This window comes from Microcaecilia unicolor, chromosome 1, assembly GCF_901765095.1.
Source record: "Microcaecilia unicolor chromosome 1, aMicUni1.1, whole genome shotgun sequence".
Classification (NCBI taxonomy): Eukaryota; Metazoa; Chordata; class Amphibia; order Gymnophiona; family Siphonopidae; genus Microcaecilia; species Microcaecilia unicolor.
The window spans coordinates 671,233,054-671,252,157 of NC_044031.1; the positions used below are offsets into that span (position 1 = coordinate 671,233,054).

Consider the following 19,104-nt stretch of genomic DNA (forward strand, 5'->3'; position numbering starts at 1 on the left):
CTCAGTTATGTCCTCGCTGTTGCGAGGCCCAGTTGACCATGTTTGTTGTTTTGAGTGAGCCTGGGGGCTAGGGATACCCCATCAGTGAGAACAAGCAGTCTGCTTGTCCTCGGAGAAAGCTGAACTTCAGATTTGATCCTATCGGCGTCTTCTGTTAAACAAATCGAGAGCCATGCTTGCATTGCGTTATAAGCGGATTCGTGTTGTAACGGATCGCATTATAAAGGGGTTCAACTGTACATTATACATAATGGGTTGAGATCTGTCTTTCTGGGTGCAAAATAACTCTCTGAAAACAGAACAAGACCAAATTTGGTATGGGGAAGAAACTGGGCAAAAGGCAAATAAACTTTAAAACTGAATAAGATCAGAGTAGGGGTTCCAAGGAAATCTTAAAAAAAAAAAAAAATGGCTTAGTCCATTTCTGTCAGAGAACCAGTTCCAACAGCTGTGACATAGAAACGTTGATACATTGAAACATAGTGATTAGTGAATTGCTTCTTTCAAGATGTCCCTTTCTTCTTTCATCTCTTGGTTAACAGTAACAATTGCAGCATAGAAAACATTCAAGAGAGTTGAAGTAATTCTTTAGGTATGCTCAGTGTGGCTTTCCCCACCACACCCTCTCTGCTGGGTTGGCTTATATGATTCCACTTTTTTATAAATTAATTTCCAATAAATGTTACAAAGAAAAACTTTGCAAGAAAGAAACACAGAGTATCATACAACTCTAGAGAAGATTAAGCAATCTAATATACAAACAAATCATATTCTGTAATTAAAGTCCTTAAAGGGTGTGAGCCTAACGCAATCACTGAAAAAGTCCTGAAACGATGACATAAACATCTTATAGGGTAAAATTTTCCCTCCAGGAAAATCTGTAACTGGAAAATCTCAAAAAAGCCATATTTTACATTATTCAAGAATCATGTATTTACAGGGCTAGCGTAATTGAAAAGTTGCACTCAGTGCTAAAACTTGGACCTATATGACAACAAATTTTTTCTATGTATCTGAGTCCAGCGGGAAACATCTGGGAAAAATAGATATTCCCCCCATCCTCCATAAAATTACAGTCCTTCAGTCTGAATAACAGATGTAATAGTGCTTCCTTATCCTGTAGAAATACAAATGAAAATCAAAGAGTAACTCGGAAATCACTTCTTCTGCAGAGATCTCCAAAATGTTTGTTAAATGTAAACTGTCTGAAGAAATATCAACTTGTTCAGTTTTCTTCAAGAGAACGCTTCTTAAGTGGGACTGAAAACATAGTAGATTTATTTCAAAGACAGTAGAGCATTATCTTGATACCGAAGTATATCTTTTAAGAATGTGTAAAACATACAGTGGGGGAAATAAGTATTTGATCCCTTGCTGATTTTGTAAGTTTGCCCACTGACAAAGACATGAGCAGCCCATAATTGAAGGGTAGGTTATTGGTAACAGTGAGAGATAGCACATCACAAATTAATCCGGAAAATCACATTGTGGAAAGTATATGAATTTATTTGCATTCTGCAGAGGGAAATAAGTATTTAATCCCTCTGGCAAACAGACCTAATACTTGGTGGCAAAACCCTTGTTGGCAAGCACAGCGGTCAGATGTCTTCTGTAGTTGATGATGAGTTTGCACACATGTCAGGAGGAATTTTGGTCCACTCCTCCTTTGCAGATCATCTCTAAATCATTAAGAGTTCTGGGCTGTCGCTTGGCAACTCGCATCTTCAGCTCCCTCCATAAGGTTTCAATGGGATTAAGGTCGGTGACTGGCTAGGCCACTCCTGACCCTAATGTGCTTCTTCCTGAGCCACTCCTTTGTTGCCTTGGCTGTATGTTTTGGGTCATTGTCGTGCTGGAAAGACCCAGCCACGACCCATTTTAAGGCCCTGGCGGAGGGAAGGAGGTTGTCACCTCAGAATTGTACGGTACATGGCCCCATCCATCTCCCATTGATGCGGTGAGTAGTCCTGTGCCCTTAGCAGAGAAACACCCCAAACATAACATTTCCACCTCCATGCTTGACAGTGGGGACGGTGTTCTTTGGGTCATAGGCAGCATTTCTCTTCCTCCAAATACGGCGAGTTGAGTTCATGCCAATGAGCTCAATTTTTGTCTCATCTGTCCACAGCACCTTCTCCCAATCACTCTCGGCATCATCCAGGTGTTCACTGGCAAACTTCAGACGGGCCGTCACATGTGCCTTCCGGAGCAGGGGGACCTTGCGGGCACTGCAGGATTGCAATCCGTTATGTCGTAATGTGTTACCAATGGTTTTCGTGGTGACAGTGGTCCCAGCTGCCTTGAGATCATTGACAAGTTCCCCCCTTGTAGTTGTAGGCTGATTTCTAACCTTCCTCATGATCAAGGATACCCCACGAGGTGAGATTTTGCGTGGAGCCCCAGATCTTTGTCGATTGACAGTCATTTTGTACTTCTTCCATTTTCTTACTATGGCACCAACAGTTGTCTCCTTCTCGCCCAGCGTCTTACTGATGGTTTTGTAGCCCATTCCAGCCTTGTGCAGGTGTATGATCTTGTCCCTGACATCCTTAGACAGCTCCTTGCTCTTGGCCATTTTGTAGAGGTTAGAGTCTGACTGATTCACTGAGTCTGTGGACAGGTGTCTTTCATACAGGTGACCATTGCCGACAGCTGTCTGTCATGCAGGTAACGAGTTGATTTGGAGCATCTACCTGGTCTGTAGGGGCCAGATCTCTTACTGGTTGGTGGGGGATCAAATACTTATTTCCCTCTGCAGAATGCAAATAAATTCATATACTTTCCACAATGTGATTTTCCGGATTTAATTTGTGATGTGCTATCTCTCACTGTTACCAATAACCTACCCTTCAATTATGGGCTGCTCATGTCTTTGTCAGTGGGCAAACTTACAAAATCAGCAAGGGATCAAATACTTATTTCCCCCACTGTACCTTTGGGTGTAGATGTTAAAGTCTTAGGAAAATTTAACAGTCTTTAATTCAGCAGTGCTCTAATGTTCTGTGTGGTTGGCAGGAGAAAGAAGTACGGAAATGGAAGGAAGAATTACTGGAACAGAGACGGAAAATGATGGATGAAAAATTACTTCATGCTGAATTTAAGCGTGAAGTGCAGTTGCAGGCTATTGTGAAAAAGGCCCAAGAAGAAGAAGCTAAGGTAAGATTAACAAATAATACAGAATCAAATATTATTTAAAAAATTGTCTTTATTTATATCAATTTTTAAACAAATCTTATAAGCATTAACACTTGTAACAGAATTACAAGGAAAATATCCGCAAAAGAAGAAAACCATTACAGTACTACATTGTTATCCCTTCCTTAGACCACCATTGATGTAGGGGGGCAGAACAGAATTTAAAGAAGTAAAGAAAAAACTAAACAAGAAAAGGCTTAGCATGATAAACCCACGGGTACATATTTAACATCAGCTAGCTCTCAGATACTACAGTCCCACTAGAGATGTTCTTCAGGTCAAAGCTCTAAGTTGCTATCCGAGTATCCGCTTCCAAAAGTGGACAATTCAGGTCACGAGTATCTGACCGAATGGTAAATATTTTGAAGCAATACAAAGGAGTGCTCCAACAGAGCAAAAGTGGTAGAAACCAAAAACTCTCTAAGGACAAACTAGCTCAGAGGCATCATATAGCAGTTATACCGGCTATGAATCTCCTATGCCCCACAGCTATTCCAGATCTGCAGCACTTAAACACGTACTAATCATCTGCCTCCGATGCTAAAATATATATCTTTTTAAATCTAGTTCTGATCAGTCTTTTAGTCAGTTTAAAAAAATCGAAAATCAGCAACCTCAGTACTTAAATGACACAGAGATAGCACAGTAATTGAAACTCCTGATGCTTACTACGAATAAAGCATGGCGTTTCGGTTCCACAGAATCTGTTCCTGGGGTAGTTCCAAGCCAGGTCGCTGAATAACGCTACAGCCGCATCACACACATGGCAACCATCAAAAAGAAGTTGCCAAGTGTGTGATGCAGCTGTGGCGACTTGGCTTGGAATTGCCCCAGAAGCAGGTTCTGTGGAACTGAAACACCATGCTTTATTCATAGCTTGTCAAGAGTCTCTAATACTTCCAGCACTGTGCTGTCACTGTGTTAAAAGTTGAGTACTGGGGTTGCTGATTTTTTTTATTTTTTTAAAATTGAATAAAAGATTGTTCATAACTAAATTTTAAAAGACATACTTTAGCATCGGAGGCAGATGATTAGTACGTGTTTAAGTGCTGCAGATCTGGAATAGCTGTGGGCTATAGGAGATCTCAAAGTCTATATAACTGCTATATAATGCCTCCGAGCTAGGTTTGTCTTAGAGAGTTTTTCTTTTTGAAAATTTAGGGTATTAAAATTAATTTGGTTATGTGTAGTTATTGAGTTGTCTTAATTTTTGGTTTCCACCACTTTTACTGTGTTGGAGTGCTCCTTTGTATTGCTTCAATTTCCTGCTTTGGAGTGGCATTATTTCCCTTGTTTTTTCCTTTGGAGAATTCCAAACAGTAGCAAGACTCATGCTGCTGTTCTCAGGGACACTCAGTGGCTTTCCCCATGTCTATCTTAATAGCAGTCTATGGAATTTTCCTCCAAGGACTTGTCAAAACCATTTTTAAACCCAGATATGCTAACCACTGTTACCACATCCTCTGGCAACAAATTCCAGAGCTTAACTATTCGTATTAACTATTCGTATTAACTAAAGTATTTCCATGTAACTTCCTTGAGTGTCCCCTAGTCTTAGTAATTTTTGAAAGAGTAAAAAATTGATCTACATTTACCCATTTTACACTACTCAGTATTTTGTAGACCTCTATCGTATCCCCCTCACATGTCTGTTTTCCAACCTGGAGAGCCCTAACCTCTTAAGCCTTTCCTCATATGAGAGGAGTTCGTCCTTGTTTGACCCTTTTCTAATTCTGCTATATTTTTTTAAAGATACGGTAACCAGAATTGCACACAATACTCATGGCGAGGTCACACCATGGAGTGATACAGAGGCATTATATTATTGTTTGTCTTATTTTCTATCCCTTTCCTAATAATTCCTAGCATTCTGTTTGCTTTTTTGGCCGCTGCTACATACTGGGCAGAAGATTTCAACGAATTGCCCACGATAACACCTAGAACTTTATCTTGGGTGCTGACTCCTAGGGTAGAACCTAGCATCAAATAACTATGGTTTGGATTATTCTTCCCAATGTGCATCACTTTGCACTTGTCCACATTAAATCTCATCTGCCATTTGGATGCCCAGTCTTCCAACTTTCTAAAGTCTTCCCGTAAATTTTCACAATCTGTATGTGTTTAAATTTGCAGACAATAAAAAATTATTCAAAGTTAAATCACCTCACTCGTTGTTCCTATTTCCATATCATTAATAAATATGTTAGATATACCGGACCCAGTTCAGATCCGTGTAGAACTCCACTATTCACCCTTCTCCACTAAGAAAAATGGCCATTTAACCCTACCCTCTGTTTTCTATCCATCCATCATAATCTATAAGAGAACATTGCCTTCTGTCCCACGGGTTTTTAATTTTCTTAGGAGTTTCTCATAAAGGAATTTGTCATGAAATGAGATTGAAGGGGGGCAGACTCAAGAAAAAATGTAAGGAAGTATTTTTTCACAGAGAGAGTGGTGGATACTTGGAATGCCCTTCTGCGGGAGGTGGTGGAGATGAAAACGGTAACGGAATTCAAAAATGCGTGGGATAAGCATAAAGGAATCCTGTTTGAAAGGAATGGATCCTCAGAAGCTTAGCGGAGATTGGGTGGCGGGGCTAGTGGTAGGGAGGCGGGGCTAGTGCTGGCAGACTTCTTCGGTCTGTGCACTGAAAATGGCAGATACAAATCAAGGTTAGGTATACACAAAAAGTAGCACATATGAGTTTATCTTGTTGGGCAGACTGGATGGACCGTGCAGGTCTTTCTCTGCCGTCATCTACTATGTTACTCTGCTTTATGAAAATCTGGATATACTACATCAACCTGCTTGCCTCTATCCATATGCCTTCTTTCACCGGAAAAAGAAAACCAAAAAACAAATTTAGTGACAAAGGAAATCTGTTGGTAAGAAGATGGACTGGTGATATGTATAGGGGATTGTTGCTTGTGACTAATCTCATGGTAGCATAGTGAATGATGGCAGACAGAGACCCAAATAACCCATCCATTCTGCCCAATTGAAATTCATACACTTGTGTAGATGTGCGTGTAAGTTCTCATATGCTGTCTAAACCATCTTCTTCACCTTAGGCTATTTATGTACTGAAGTGCAAAATGGACGGCTTCCTAAAGGAAAAGTCCATAGACCATTATTAAATGGACTTGGGGAAAATCAACTATTTCTGGGATAAGCAGTATAAAATGTTCTGTACGTTTTTGGGATCTTGCCAGGTATCTGACCTGGATTGGCCACTGTTGGAAACAGGGTGCTGGGCTTGATGGACATTTGCAGGGCCGGTCAAACCCAGTAAGCAGGGTAAGCACTGCAGGGGGGCGCCTGCCTTCAAGGGCGCTTTGCAAGCAAGCAAGCTCTGCTGAGGCTTTTGTTTTTCAGTATCTAATCTCTGCAGCTCATCTCAGTCTGGCTCCAAAGCGTCCCGTCCCCTCCCCCCTCCCAAGCAGAGAAATATCCTCCTTGTGTTTGTCAGAGGATGTCACTGTTCCAACTGAATCTGGCTCCGAAATAACTTGTGGGAGCTCAGCTAACCTCTGCCCCTGCCCCCCCCTCCCCCCCCTCCCCCCCGGTGACAAGGGGCTTCAGGGCAAGAAGGAAAGCCTGAGGAAGCTTTCAGCACAGGCACTCACTATGCCTGGCTGAGCTCAGGAGCTAAGCAGCAGCATAGTATTCTCTGCAGCCACCCCTTCAATACATTGGTATTGAGAGTGAAACCAGGAGCTTGAATCCAGCCCAGAGAGGGCTCAGAGACAGCACAGCAGAGCCTGGACCCTTGTTTTGTCAGAGACTGCTGTTTAGTGCTGCACCTGACCCACCCTTTTCCACCCCCACCCCCAACACAGCAACTCACAGGACAGGAGGACTAGATGCCTGCTTTCAATTCCTAACCATCACCAATCTCCTATCTCTCATTCCCACTTCAGTAACTCCTGTTAGTCTGTCCAACTCAGATTGTAGAATATGTTAGTTTATGCTGATTAAGTCTGCCCTAGCTAGATCCTAAGCTCTGCTGGCTGGGAAGGCTATTGTGCTGCATGCAGAGTCTAACTTCTTAGGATTTCAGGTTAATTTTTAAAGAATTTGAAGAGGGGCTATCTCTGTTCTACATGTGTGACTGCAAAGCCAAGTGTCTGAATAGGGATCTGTTTGTTAGATTCTGAAATTTTGATAACACATTGTTTTTCAGAGTTGGCAAGACTGTCTGTTCTCCTAATTCCTGGTCTGTGTGCTAAGTTATTTTTCTTCTATACTGGTGTAATATTTTCAATGATGCCATGGCTGGTAAAAGGGGTGTGTCTACTGTGGGGGCGGAGCCATAGTGATCCCGCCCCTGGATGGGTAGGGGCGCCGACTAATAGATTGCAGGAGGGCGCTAGAAACCCTAGGGCCGGCCCTGGACATTTGGTCTTTCCCAGTATACTTATGTACTTACGTACTTTGCAAAAGTGCATTTCATATGGAAAATAGGGCAAAATGCCTGGAAATGCACAAGAATGCCAGCGTTCAGGCGGTTTATGCTATGTTTTGTGTGACGTGCACTTTTGCAAAGTAACTATGCAAAGTCCACGTCTCATAAAAGTTTATGTAAATTTTGCATTGGTTAAGCTGCTGCAATATGCAAGGATCTATTTTCGTATAAAAAAATTAGTACAGCTTAGCAGTTGTAGTTAGAACCATATAAATGGATACTAACTTACAAACATATTTGACCATCATACACAGAAACCTAGATCTGAAGTATGGAGTAAAAAGTCAGATCTAGGGCTCTGTGTACGATGGCCAAATATGTTTGCATGGAGTGATACAGAGGCATTATATTATTTAGCTCATAACCTTTTTCAGTAGTAGCTCAAGGAGTTACATTCAGGTACAGTAGGTTGTCCCAGAGGGTTTACAATCTGTTTTTTTCTGAAGCAATGGAGGATTAAGTGACTTGCCTAAGTTCATAAGGAGCAGCAGTGGGATTTGAACTGGGCTTTCCTGATTTGCAGCCTGGTGCTCTAACCACTAGGCTGCTACTCCACTCCATTTCTCCAGCACACTCAAAATTTGCTTCCATAATGATCTCCACCGTCCCTGCTGGTTGACCAGTTCAGGTCTTGCCATCCTCAACTTGCTTCTTACAAGATTCACACGTTAGTTAAAGCTCTGGCTTCTTCCCTATTAATACTGGTTGTCCCCTTAATTTATGACATTGTCAGTTTACTCATCTCCCAGGTTTTTTTGGAGGTCCAATGTAGCCATACTATTGCTGCCGAGGATTGAAACTGCCATTCTTTGCAGACTATGGTACAACTACTAAATGTACCATAAAAACTAAGAAAAAAGTTGAAAAAAGGAACCCCGGAATGCTTATGAAACTTCTCCCACTCAAGTGCTAACCAGGGCTACCTTGTCTACAGGCAAACCCTTGGCTAACCTCTAGGCTATGACGTTTCTTGTCACAGATAATTCTATAAAATAAAACGTTGAATATGCTATGCTCTATTGCAGGTAAATGAAATTGCTTTTATAAACACGTTGGAAGCTCAGAACAAACGTCATGATGTGTTGGCTAAACTAAAAGAGTATGAACAACGGCTAAATGAATTACAGGAGGAGCGTCAACGGAGGCAAGAAGAGAAACAAGCTCGTGATGAAGCTGTGCAAGTATGTATTGTTATGGAAAGAGTTATTACTTTAGTAATAAGAAAAACTACTCTCAGTTGATATTTTGGCAAGTATTTGGGGAAAGCTTTGAAACCAGTGCAAGATTATTAAAGGGTAAAGAGATTTCATTTCTGTTTTCTATTATATAAGATGTACCTTTCTGTAGTGTCTTGAGAATATATTGGTAAGTAATAATTACCAAGAGAGGGTATTTTCTTGATGTTATATGTCTTGGGGGAAAATCTTAGGTCTTTACACTGACCAGTATTAATAAAAGGTCTTAATACCTTTTGTAAAGCTTACTCTAGGTTGAAATATAATCAACAACACAACCAACATTGAAATTACATTAACTTTCGAAGTATCTGAATGAACATTCTTCTTACTCCAGAGGCCCTTACACTATGCCAGATCTGGTACTGAAAATCAGATAATATCATTGATATGTTAGTGATCACCTGTACTGTTAGTATTAACTCAGAACTGAAATGAACCATCTGTATGGAGGAGTAGCCTAATGGTTAGTACAGTGGTCTGAGAACCAGGGAACCATGCTTGATTCCTACTTCAGCTCCTTACCATATATCAAATCCTGTAGTCTTGTATTAGAGGAGGTCTGACTTCAAGATAATGGGTATTGAAGAAGCTGGATTATGTACCAAAGAAATGAAAGATATGAATGAAAGTTTGATCGGCAGTAATAATAATAAATTAAAACCTATGCACTTCAAAGAATGTTTTTTTCTGTGCATCTGTTTCTTTGCTAGACATGAGTCTCTGCAGCTTGTACAAATTACTGCTATTCAGTTACTCCACAAAGCCAAGAAATTTGATCACATTACACCACTTTTGATGGATTCCCATTGGCTCCCCATGACTCATCGAATTACTTATAATTACTTCTTATGTTTTTCAAAACTTGTATTTCAATGGAATCCCTCTATCTCTGTCAGCTACTACTTCCATATACTCCATTATGTTCTCTCCACTCCCAAGACCAAAACCTACTTATTGTCCCACTTACAACAATTCTTCATGAACATACTCATGCCTCCATCTCTTGGTCTAAGGAACCACTCCTTTTGAGACCTTTTACCTACTTCTCGTGACATCAAACCTCTTTACCAATTTTTAAATCTGAACTCAAGACGTTTCTATTTTAGACATGCATTGATTAAGTTGGTGGTGGTGTTTTTTTTTTTTTTCTTTCAACAGCGCCCAACCACTGTCCTTGAAGACTAAGAGCTTCCTTTTGTTTGTCCCTTCCCTTTCTTTTTCAGTAATGGAATTCCGCCCCCTTTTCTCACTTTCTATTGTTTGTCTATGCACGCACTCTATTCTCTATTCGAATGCGAATGTGTCTCCATTCCACAAAAGCTCTTTTGGACTTGTACGGTGCCGCGTTACCCACTTGTGAGAATATACCGTCAAACCACTCCTAGCACTCTACTCCTTATCATTGAGCCACCTAACACTAACCACCCACTCGCAGAAAAAAACCTTATACCCATACTACACAACCATCAGCGACTGACCAGATACCGCCACACCTCACCAAACTGACAATAACCAAAATAAAGGAGAATACCAATATGTGGACAATCATCAACAGAACGAAAGAAAGGTCATACCAAAAACACCACTTACAAAAAAATTACAACCAACAAAAATCCACACAAAACAAACAAACATAGAAGCCCCATACCAAAACAATTCAAGTGGGCTACATCAATGCCAGATCCGTTGAAAATAAAACAACAACAATAACAGACTGGATCATATCAGCAAACCTTGATCTAATTTTCATTAATGAAACATGGATCCATGATCAAAAGGACCCATAATCCTTGACCTTTGCCCCCCAGGATACAAATCACTCATTGGACCAGGAAGGAAAAGAGAGGCGGAGGCATAGCACTAATCTACCGATCCCACTTTACCACCGAAACCACTGCCGAGTCCATAACAACCCAACTTGAAATTGCCTCAATCAGATCCACAACAAATCCCTACTTGATCACCTGAACTGTGTCTTGTTTTATAGACCACCAGGTACCTGAACGAAAGCCAGCCAAACTTCATGGACTTCATTTCAAAACACTTGTGTAACCAACTCCAATATACTAGTATTAGGAGACATCAACCTTCACCTAGAAGACCCAAACTCTACCAATGCACGTGAATGCAAGGAATTCCTTCACTTATGTGATCTTAATTGGCCACACATGCAAGCAACCCACGTCAAAGGGCACACACTTGACCTCATCTCACACAAATTGTCCACAGATCAGAACCTGATAATAACAGATATTAAATGGAGAGAAACACCTTGGACCAATCACTACAAACTAAACCTATCCGTAAACTGACGGAAGAATGGCTCATACCGTATAAAAAAACATACAACCTACAGCACAAGAGGCCAAATAGACTCGAAAACATTTTGGCAACAGATATACAATAACGAATGGACAGCACAAATGGACTCCATACACTACCTCTCTGAATGGGACAAAAGATGCAGAAGCATACTAGATGAAATAGCACCCTTACAAACAAGAACATCACGAAGACGTAATTCGATACCATGGTTTAATGATGAACTGAAAAAACTAAAAACACAATCCAGGAAGCTCGAGCGGGCATGGAAAAAAATAAAAGATGATCACATACCACTCACACGCTTGGAAACAAATTCAAAGAAAATACAAAATATGCAATAGACAGACCAAAAGGCCATACTTTAAAACTAAAATAGGACCAGATTATAATGAACGCAAAGAAACTATACCAACACTCGTACACAAACTACTAGACACTACCTTGGTCACCACAACCAACACAGACATCCCCATCAGCAGACAACTTGCCAAATACTCAGTGCTTTTTTTTGTGCTGGTACGCAATGGTATGGCGTACTGGCACCGCCAATTGAAAGCCTACCTGCTCTTACTGCGTGATCGGTCTCCCCCTTCCCCCTCATGACTTCCAGGCTCTGTCCAGGCTGTTAGCTTCAGGAGCGGGCATCTTTCCTCAGTGTGATCGATGGTGATGCTAAGTTGCCTTGATCACTATCAGTAGCGACACTGCAGCGAATTAGGCAGGCTGCCTCTGTCTTCCGCGATGGCCCTCCGGGCTCCCGCCCTCATTCTGACGCAACTTCCTGTTCCGCTTGGGCAGGAGCCCCAATACCAAAAGATACCAAGAAACAAAACAAACAAACCTCACCAACTACCGGCCAATAGCATCTATCCCACTAGGCAGTCAAACTGATGGAAAGTATGGTAACCAAACAACTTACTGATTACATTAACAAATTCTCAATATTACATGATTCACAATCAGGATTTCGCCTCCTCCACAGTACCAGAACAGTACTAACCACTCTCCTGGCCAAATCAAGCTAGAAATAGCAACTGGTAAAAGCATACTTCTCCTCCAATTCGACATGTCTAGGTCTTTCGACATGGTAAACCATAATATTCTGCTAAGACTCCTAGACTACTTTGGGATCGGTGGAAATATACTTAGCTGGATCAAGGGTTTCCTAACCACCAGAACATACCAAGTGAAATCAAATTCAAACATATCATCACCGTGGAAAGCAGACTGCGGAGTACCTCAAGGATCACCACTATCACTGATCCTTTTCAACCTAATGATGACCCCTCTAGCCAAGTCCTATCCATCCAAGGCCTAAACCCATTCATCTATGCAGACGATGTACAATATACATCCCTTACAAAAATGACCTGACAGAAATCACCAATGAAATCAAGCTCAGCTTGAATACCATGACTCATGGGCAAATGCCTTCCAATTAAAACTCAATACAGAAAAAACACACTGTCTCATCCTCTCATCCCAACACAATACAAACCACACAATTTTAAACACCCAGATTACACCCTCCCTATCTCAGATAGCCTGAAAATCCTCGGCGTTACAATCGACCATAACCTCACACTTGAAGCAAGAAAATGTTCCACTCAGTGTGGATACTGAAACGCGTGAAACCATTCTTCCCGAGGGAACATTCCACAACCTGATACAATCAATGGTACTAAGCCATGCAGACTACTGTAATGGAATTTATGCGGGATGCAAAGATCAATTTATAAAGAAACTTCAGTTCGCACAAAACACAGCAGCCAGGCTTATATTTGGAAAAACGCGATTCGAAAGAGCCAAATCCTCCGAGAAAAACCTGCACTGGCCTCCCAATCAAAGAACATATTGCTTTCAAAATCTGCAACCCTGGTCCATAAAATTATCTACGGCGAATCCCCGGGATACATGAGAGATCTCATAGACCTACCAACCAGAAACACAATAGGATCAACACAAACATACTTAAATCTCCACTACCCAAGCTGTAAAGGACTCAAATACAAATCAACTTATGCATCCAGCTTCTCCTACATAAGCACACAAATGTGGAACGCACTACCAAAAGCCGTGAAAACAACGTACAACCACCTTAAACTTCTGGAAATCACTAAGACCAACCTGTTCAAAAAGGCATACCCCACCGACCCAACTTAAGTGCCTGATCCCTGCAACACAACGAAACCAAAGCTCATAATGAACACTATATAACTCTTCTTCTCTACGATCCCCCAATGTGTCTGTAACACATGAACCTTATTCGCCACAACATCACTTTCCAGCTATTTTCCATCTTAAGTAGAGGAGTGTGGGTAGCCGTGTTAGTCCACTCTTAAGGTTATCAATAGAAATCAAACAAAATAAAACATGGAAAAAAAATAAGATGATACCTTTTTTTATTGGACATAACTTAATACATTTCTTGATTAGCTTTCGAAGGTTGCCTTTCTTCGTCAGATCGGAATAAGCAAATGTGCTAGCTGACAGTGTTTATAAGTGAAAACATTCAAGCATTACTATGACAGTCTGACAGGGTGAGAGGATGGGGGGTGGGTCGGAGGTATGCATGGGGACATCAAAGCATATCATTGATATTCTAACAGGATGGGTGTGGATAGGTGAGGGGTGGGGTGATCAACAGAGACATACAGCTTTATGGTTTATAATGGGCTAGGAACCCCAGGTCCTTGTTAAGTCCTTTCTGTAAACCATAAAGCTGTATGTCTCTGTTGATCACCCCACCCCTCACCTATCCACACCCATCCTGTTAGAATATCAATGATATGCTTTGATGTCCCCATGCATACCTCCGACCCACCCCCATCCTCCCCCCCTGTCAGACTGTCATAGTAATGCTTGAATGTTTTCACTTATATACACTGTCAGCTAGCACATTTGCTTATTTCCGATCTGACGAAGAAAGGCAACCTTCGAAAGCTAATCAAGAAATGTATTAAGTTATGTCCAAATAAAAAAGGTATCATCTTATTTCTTTTCCATGTTTTATTTTGTTGATTTCTAATTAACAGCTTATTTCGAAAGAGAAGGCCAGCCATCTTCCGACACAAATCGGGAGATGGCCGACCATCTCTCAAGGCCGGCGAAATTGGCATAATCAAAAGCCGATTTTGGCCGTCCTCAACTGCAGTCCATCGTGGAGCCGGCCAAACTTCAGGGGGGCGTTTTCGGCAGGGTACAGAAGGCGGGACGGGGGCATGGTACGAGATAGCCGGCTTCGGCCCGATAATGAAAAAAAGAAAGCTGGCCCTGACGAGCATTTGGCCGACTTGGTCCCTTTTTTTTCATGTCAAAGCCTCGAAAAGCTGCCCCAATCTGACCAGATGACCACCGGAGGGAATCGGGGATGACCTCCCTCTTACTAACTACCCTTCTCCATTGTGAATACTGGCCCATTTAACCCCACTATCTGTTTCCTATCCTTCAACCAGTTTTAATTCCACAATAGGACATTCTCCCCTATCCCATGACCCTCCAATTTCCTCTGTAGCCTTTCATGATGGTACCTTGTCAAACGCCTTTTGAAAATCCAGATACACAATATCAACCGGCTCCACTTTGTCCACATGTTTGTTTACTCCTTCAAAGAATTGAAGTAAATTGGTCAGGCAAGATTTCCCCACACAAAGCTGTGTTGACTCGGTCTCAGTAATCCATGTCCTCGGATGTGCGTCTGTAATTTTGTTTTTAATAATAGCCTCTACCATTTCCCGGCACGACGTCAGACTCACCGGTCTATAATTTCCCAGATCTCCCCTGGAGCCTTTTAAAAAAATTGCGCGTTACATTGGCCACCCTCCAATCTTCCGGTACCACGCTCGATTTTAAGGATAAGTTGCATATCACTAGCAGTAGCTCCGCAAGCTCATTTTTTCAGTTCTAATCAGTACTCTAGGATGAATACCATCCGGTCCAGGAGATTTGCTATTCTTCAGTTTGCCGAACTGCCCCATTACGTCCTCCAGGTTTACCGTGAAGTCAGTAAGTTTTCTCCGACTCGTCCGCTTGAAATACCATTTCCGACACCGGTATCCCACCCAAATCTTCCTCGGTGAAGACCGAAGCAAGAATTCATTCAATCTCTCCGCTACGTCTTTGTCTTCCCTTGATCGCCCCTTTTACCCCTCGGTCATCCAGCGGCCCAACCGATTGTTTTGCTGGCTTCCTGCTTTTAATATACTGAAAAAATTTTTTACTATGTTTTTTTTGCCTCTAATGCTATCTTTTTTTCGTAATCCCTCTTGGCCTAAAGACAATCATGGAGGTTTTAAATAGTGCCCTAAATTCAAGGTGAGCCAAAGAAGCTCATTCACTTTAGATGTATTATGTTCCTACTTCTTAGTCCCTGTTAAAAACCTTGCTGCTGTGTTTTCGAACTGTTGTATCGGTTTTAAGATGGCTGACATAAGACCCCAGTATAGGGTGTTACAGTTGTTGCTCAGCTTGTTATGAATGAGTGAATAACTAGCCACTTCTTGCCTATCAGAGGATGGTCACATCTGGCAGATTTTTAACAGGTACAAAGTGCTGAAACTTCACTTTGCTTTAAGTTGCATGGTCTGTGCAGTATATTTCAAGTATGGTTACTACTTATTTTGTTCAGTTGGTTTGCTTTATAATTGCTTTAGAGGCTTATGAAAGATTTAACCTTGTTTTCTGAACATATACATTAAGAAAGCAGCAATATATTTTGAGAAAATAATCTTTCATATTTAAGGAGAATTTTTAAATGGAGCTCTTGTTTACTTAGGAGCGTAAACGAGCTTGGAGGCAGAGCGCCAGGCCCGTGTGGAAGAGTTGTTGATGAAGAGGAAAGAACAAGAAGCTCGCATTGAGCAACAGCGCCAGGAGAAAGAAAAAGCACGGGAGGATGCTGCACGAGAACGGGCAAGGTTTGTAATACTCCTTGCCTTTTAATTTTCTTTTTCTTATGTCTTGGTGGTTTTTGAAGCTGCAGCTTGTCTGTGTTTCAAAAGTGTAATGTATAGTTGCTTAAATTAAAACCTTATTCTTCTAGCAGAAGAGGAGGGGTTACAAAATTACCAAGCATCTGGACAAATAAATACAATTTAAAAAAGAACAGAATAAAATATTAATAAAATACAATCATAGTCAACTTCAAAATTAATGTAGATTGATCCCAGTTAAGGATTTCATTTAAAAAAGACATATTAGGACAAGTCTACATTCAGGGGTCCTTTTACAAAGGTGTGCTACCGGTTTAGTGCTGGTTAAAAATAAGCATGTTCTAATCGCTAGACACGCCATATATTTCTGTAGGCATTTCTAGCGTTTAGCGCACGCTAATCATTAGAGCGCACTAAAAAACACTAGCACACCTTTGTAAAAGACCCTTGAATATTGTAATGAGTTACCATCCAAAAAGAAGCTCCTAGTTAATCAGCAAGAGTGGATCGCTAGTGGCTTCAAAAGTGGATCTAACAGCTTTTTTGGCAGTTCACAAGATATAATTAAGTCTAGATCCACCCTGCTGGTCACTTTTGTTAATGAGAATGATAAGTCATTGGTGTAAAAGAACTTTTCCTGAAGAAAGTATATGAGCTTTTGTGGTGCAAAAATAATATTTTCCCTGATGTTTCCTAGCATAAGGCATTTTTGTGCTTGAAGCCTAGAGTAGCACCCTGGGAGCAGTTTTCTTTTTTAAGTTTCCATGTAAATGTATCATCGCTTCTCCGAGGAACAAGCAGGCTGCTTGTTCTCACGACTGGGTGACTGTCCGCGGCAACCCCCACCAACCGGAAAAAGCTTCGCTGGCGGTCCGCACGCAGGGCACGCCCACCGCGCATGCGCGGCCGTCCTCCCGCCCGTGCGCGACCGTTCCCGCCAGTCTTTTCTTTTCCGCGTTGGAGAGAGTCGTGCGTCGCCGCTCTCTCTTAGTCAGCCCCGGAAAACCGTCGCGTTGTCCGCGATTTTGTTAATTTTCTGTTTTTTGTTGCCGCGCGCTTCAAACCTTTTTTTCCTTTTCTCAAAAAAAAAAAAAAAAGGAAGAGAACGCGCTGAATTTTCCCTCGTTTTCTAGCGAGGGCGTTGCGTTGTGGCCGCGCGGTCGCTTTATTTTTCGAAGGTGTGATTTACTGCCACCATCGACGACTTTAACTTCGCCGACGCGATTTTTCCGTCGATGTCCTTGAAGGTCCCGAGTGGATTTAAAAAGTGTGGTCGGTGTGGCCGGCCTATCTCGCAGACCGACACCCACGCTTGGTGCCTCCAGTGCCTCGGGCCGGAGCACAATATCAAGTCGTGTTCTTTGGTGTCTTGGTCTCCGGAAACGGACTCAGGTTGCGCGGCAACTTCTTCGGGACCGTCTTTTGGAACTTGCGCCGGCCCCGGTCGACGTTGACCCCTCGACGGCATCGGTATCGACGGCCGGTTCTTCGGTACCGGTATCGGTGCTTGCGAAATCGAAAACCGATGGCATCGACCCAGGAGTACAGGTCCCATCGGCCCGCCGGTCCTCTGGTGACGGTAGGGGTGAGAGGCCGCGTGGGCAATCGGCCCCGGTCACTCCCTCTCATGGCCCTCGGGACCGAACCCTGTCCGACCCGGCCCCTCGAGACCGAGGTGGATCGACCTCCTCCTCCCTCCGTTCCACCTGGCGCTGATGACGGGCACCGCAAAAAACAGAAGAAGCACCGTCATCGGTCCCCATCGGTGCGCCCGGCCCTCGGTGCCGGAGGAGGAGTCGACGCCGAAGCGTCCGTATCGAGAGAGAAAGGTCCCCCTCGGTGAGTGGAGGTACCGACACGTCAGGGTCCTAGCACTTCAGTGCAGTCTCCTGGACCCGAACAGCTTCCGGCACCGACGCCTCTACCGGCCCCCCGTCTTTTCCGACGCGGGCCCTGGACGAGTGCCTCCGAGCATCCTTCTGGGGATCCTGGAAGGGCTGATGCGCCGTTGACTGTGGCGCCGGCGAGCTCTAGCCCGGTGCGAGGCCTTCGACACCGCCACCGCTTGCGGCGCCGGTCTCGACCACCACGCAGGTGGAGTCCCCGTCGACGTCGATGCAGGGAGCTTCGTCCCCGCCGGTGCGGGAATCCACCGCTCGACGACACCGAGGCCTCGACGTCGAGCCGGGCCCGGTTGAGGACTCAGCTGCATGAGCTTATGTCCGATACCGAGGAAGAGGCCTCGTGGGGGGAAGAGGAGGTCCCCAGATATTTCTCCTCAGAGGAGTCTGTGGGCCTTCCCTCTGACCCCACGCCTTCACCAGAGAGGAAGCTCTCGCCTCCTGAGAGCCTCTCCTTTGCCTCCTTTGTTAGGGACATGTCTATATGCATTCCCTTCCCCGTGGTCTCTGTGGATGAGCCGAGGGCTGAGATGCTCGAGGTCCTCGACTATCCATCACCACCTAGAGAGTCCTCCACGGTACCGTTGCACAATGTCCTTAAGGAGACACTGCTTCGGAACTGGATGCGACCATTATCTAATCCCACCATCCCCAAGAAAGCAGAGTCCCAGTATAGAATCCACTCGGACCCAGAGTTAATGCGGCCCCAATTGCCTCATGACTCGGCGGTCGTGGATTCTTCTCTCAAGAGGGCACGGAGTTCGAGGGATACCGCCTCGGCGCCCCTGGGGCGGGAGTCTCGCACTCTGGACTCGTTTGGGAGGAAGGCCTACCAATCCTCCATGCTCGTGACCCGCATCCAATCTTACCAGCTCTACACGAGCATCCACATGCGGAACAATGTGAAGCAACTGGTTGACAAGCTCCCGCCGGAGCAGTCCAGGCCTTATCAGGAGGTGGTCAGGCAGCTGAAGGCGTGCAGAAAGTTCCTGTCCAGGGGTATCTATGACACCTGTGACGTGGCATCTCGTGCTGCGGCCCAAGGT

General features: G+C 43.4%; 1 protein-coding gene across 1 annotated transcript in view; it reads left to right on the forward strand.

Moving 5' to 3' along the window:
- The window catches only part of SCAPER (S-phase cyclin A associated protein in the ER), a 960,370-nt gene that overhangs the window by 221,272 nt on the left and 719,994 nt on the right, over positions 1-19,104 (forward strand). Inside the window, 3 exon segments of the mRNA XM_030187331.1 lie at positions 3,016-3,156; positions 8,689-8,848; positions 16,004-16,142. Of these exon segments, the coding sequence (XP_030043191.1) occupies positions 3,016-3,156; positions 8,689-8,848; positions 16,004-16,142 (440 nt within the window).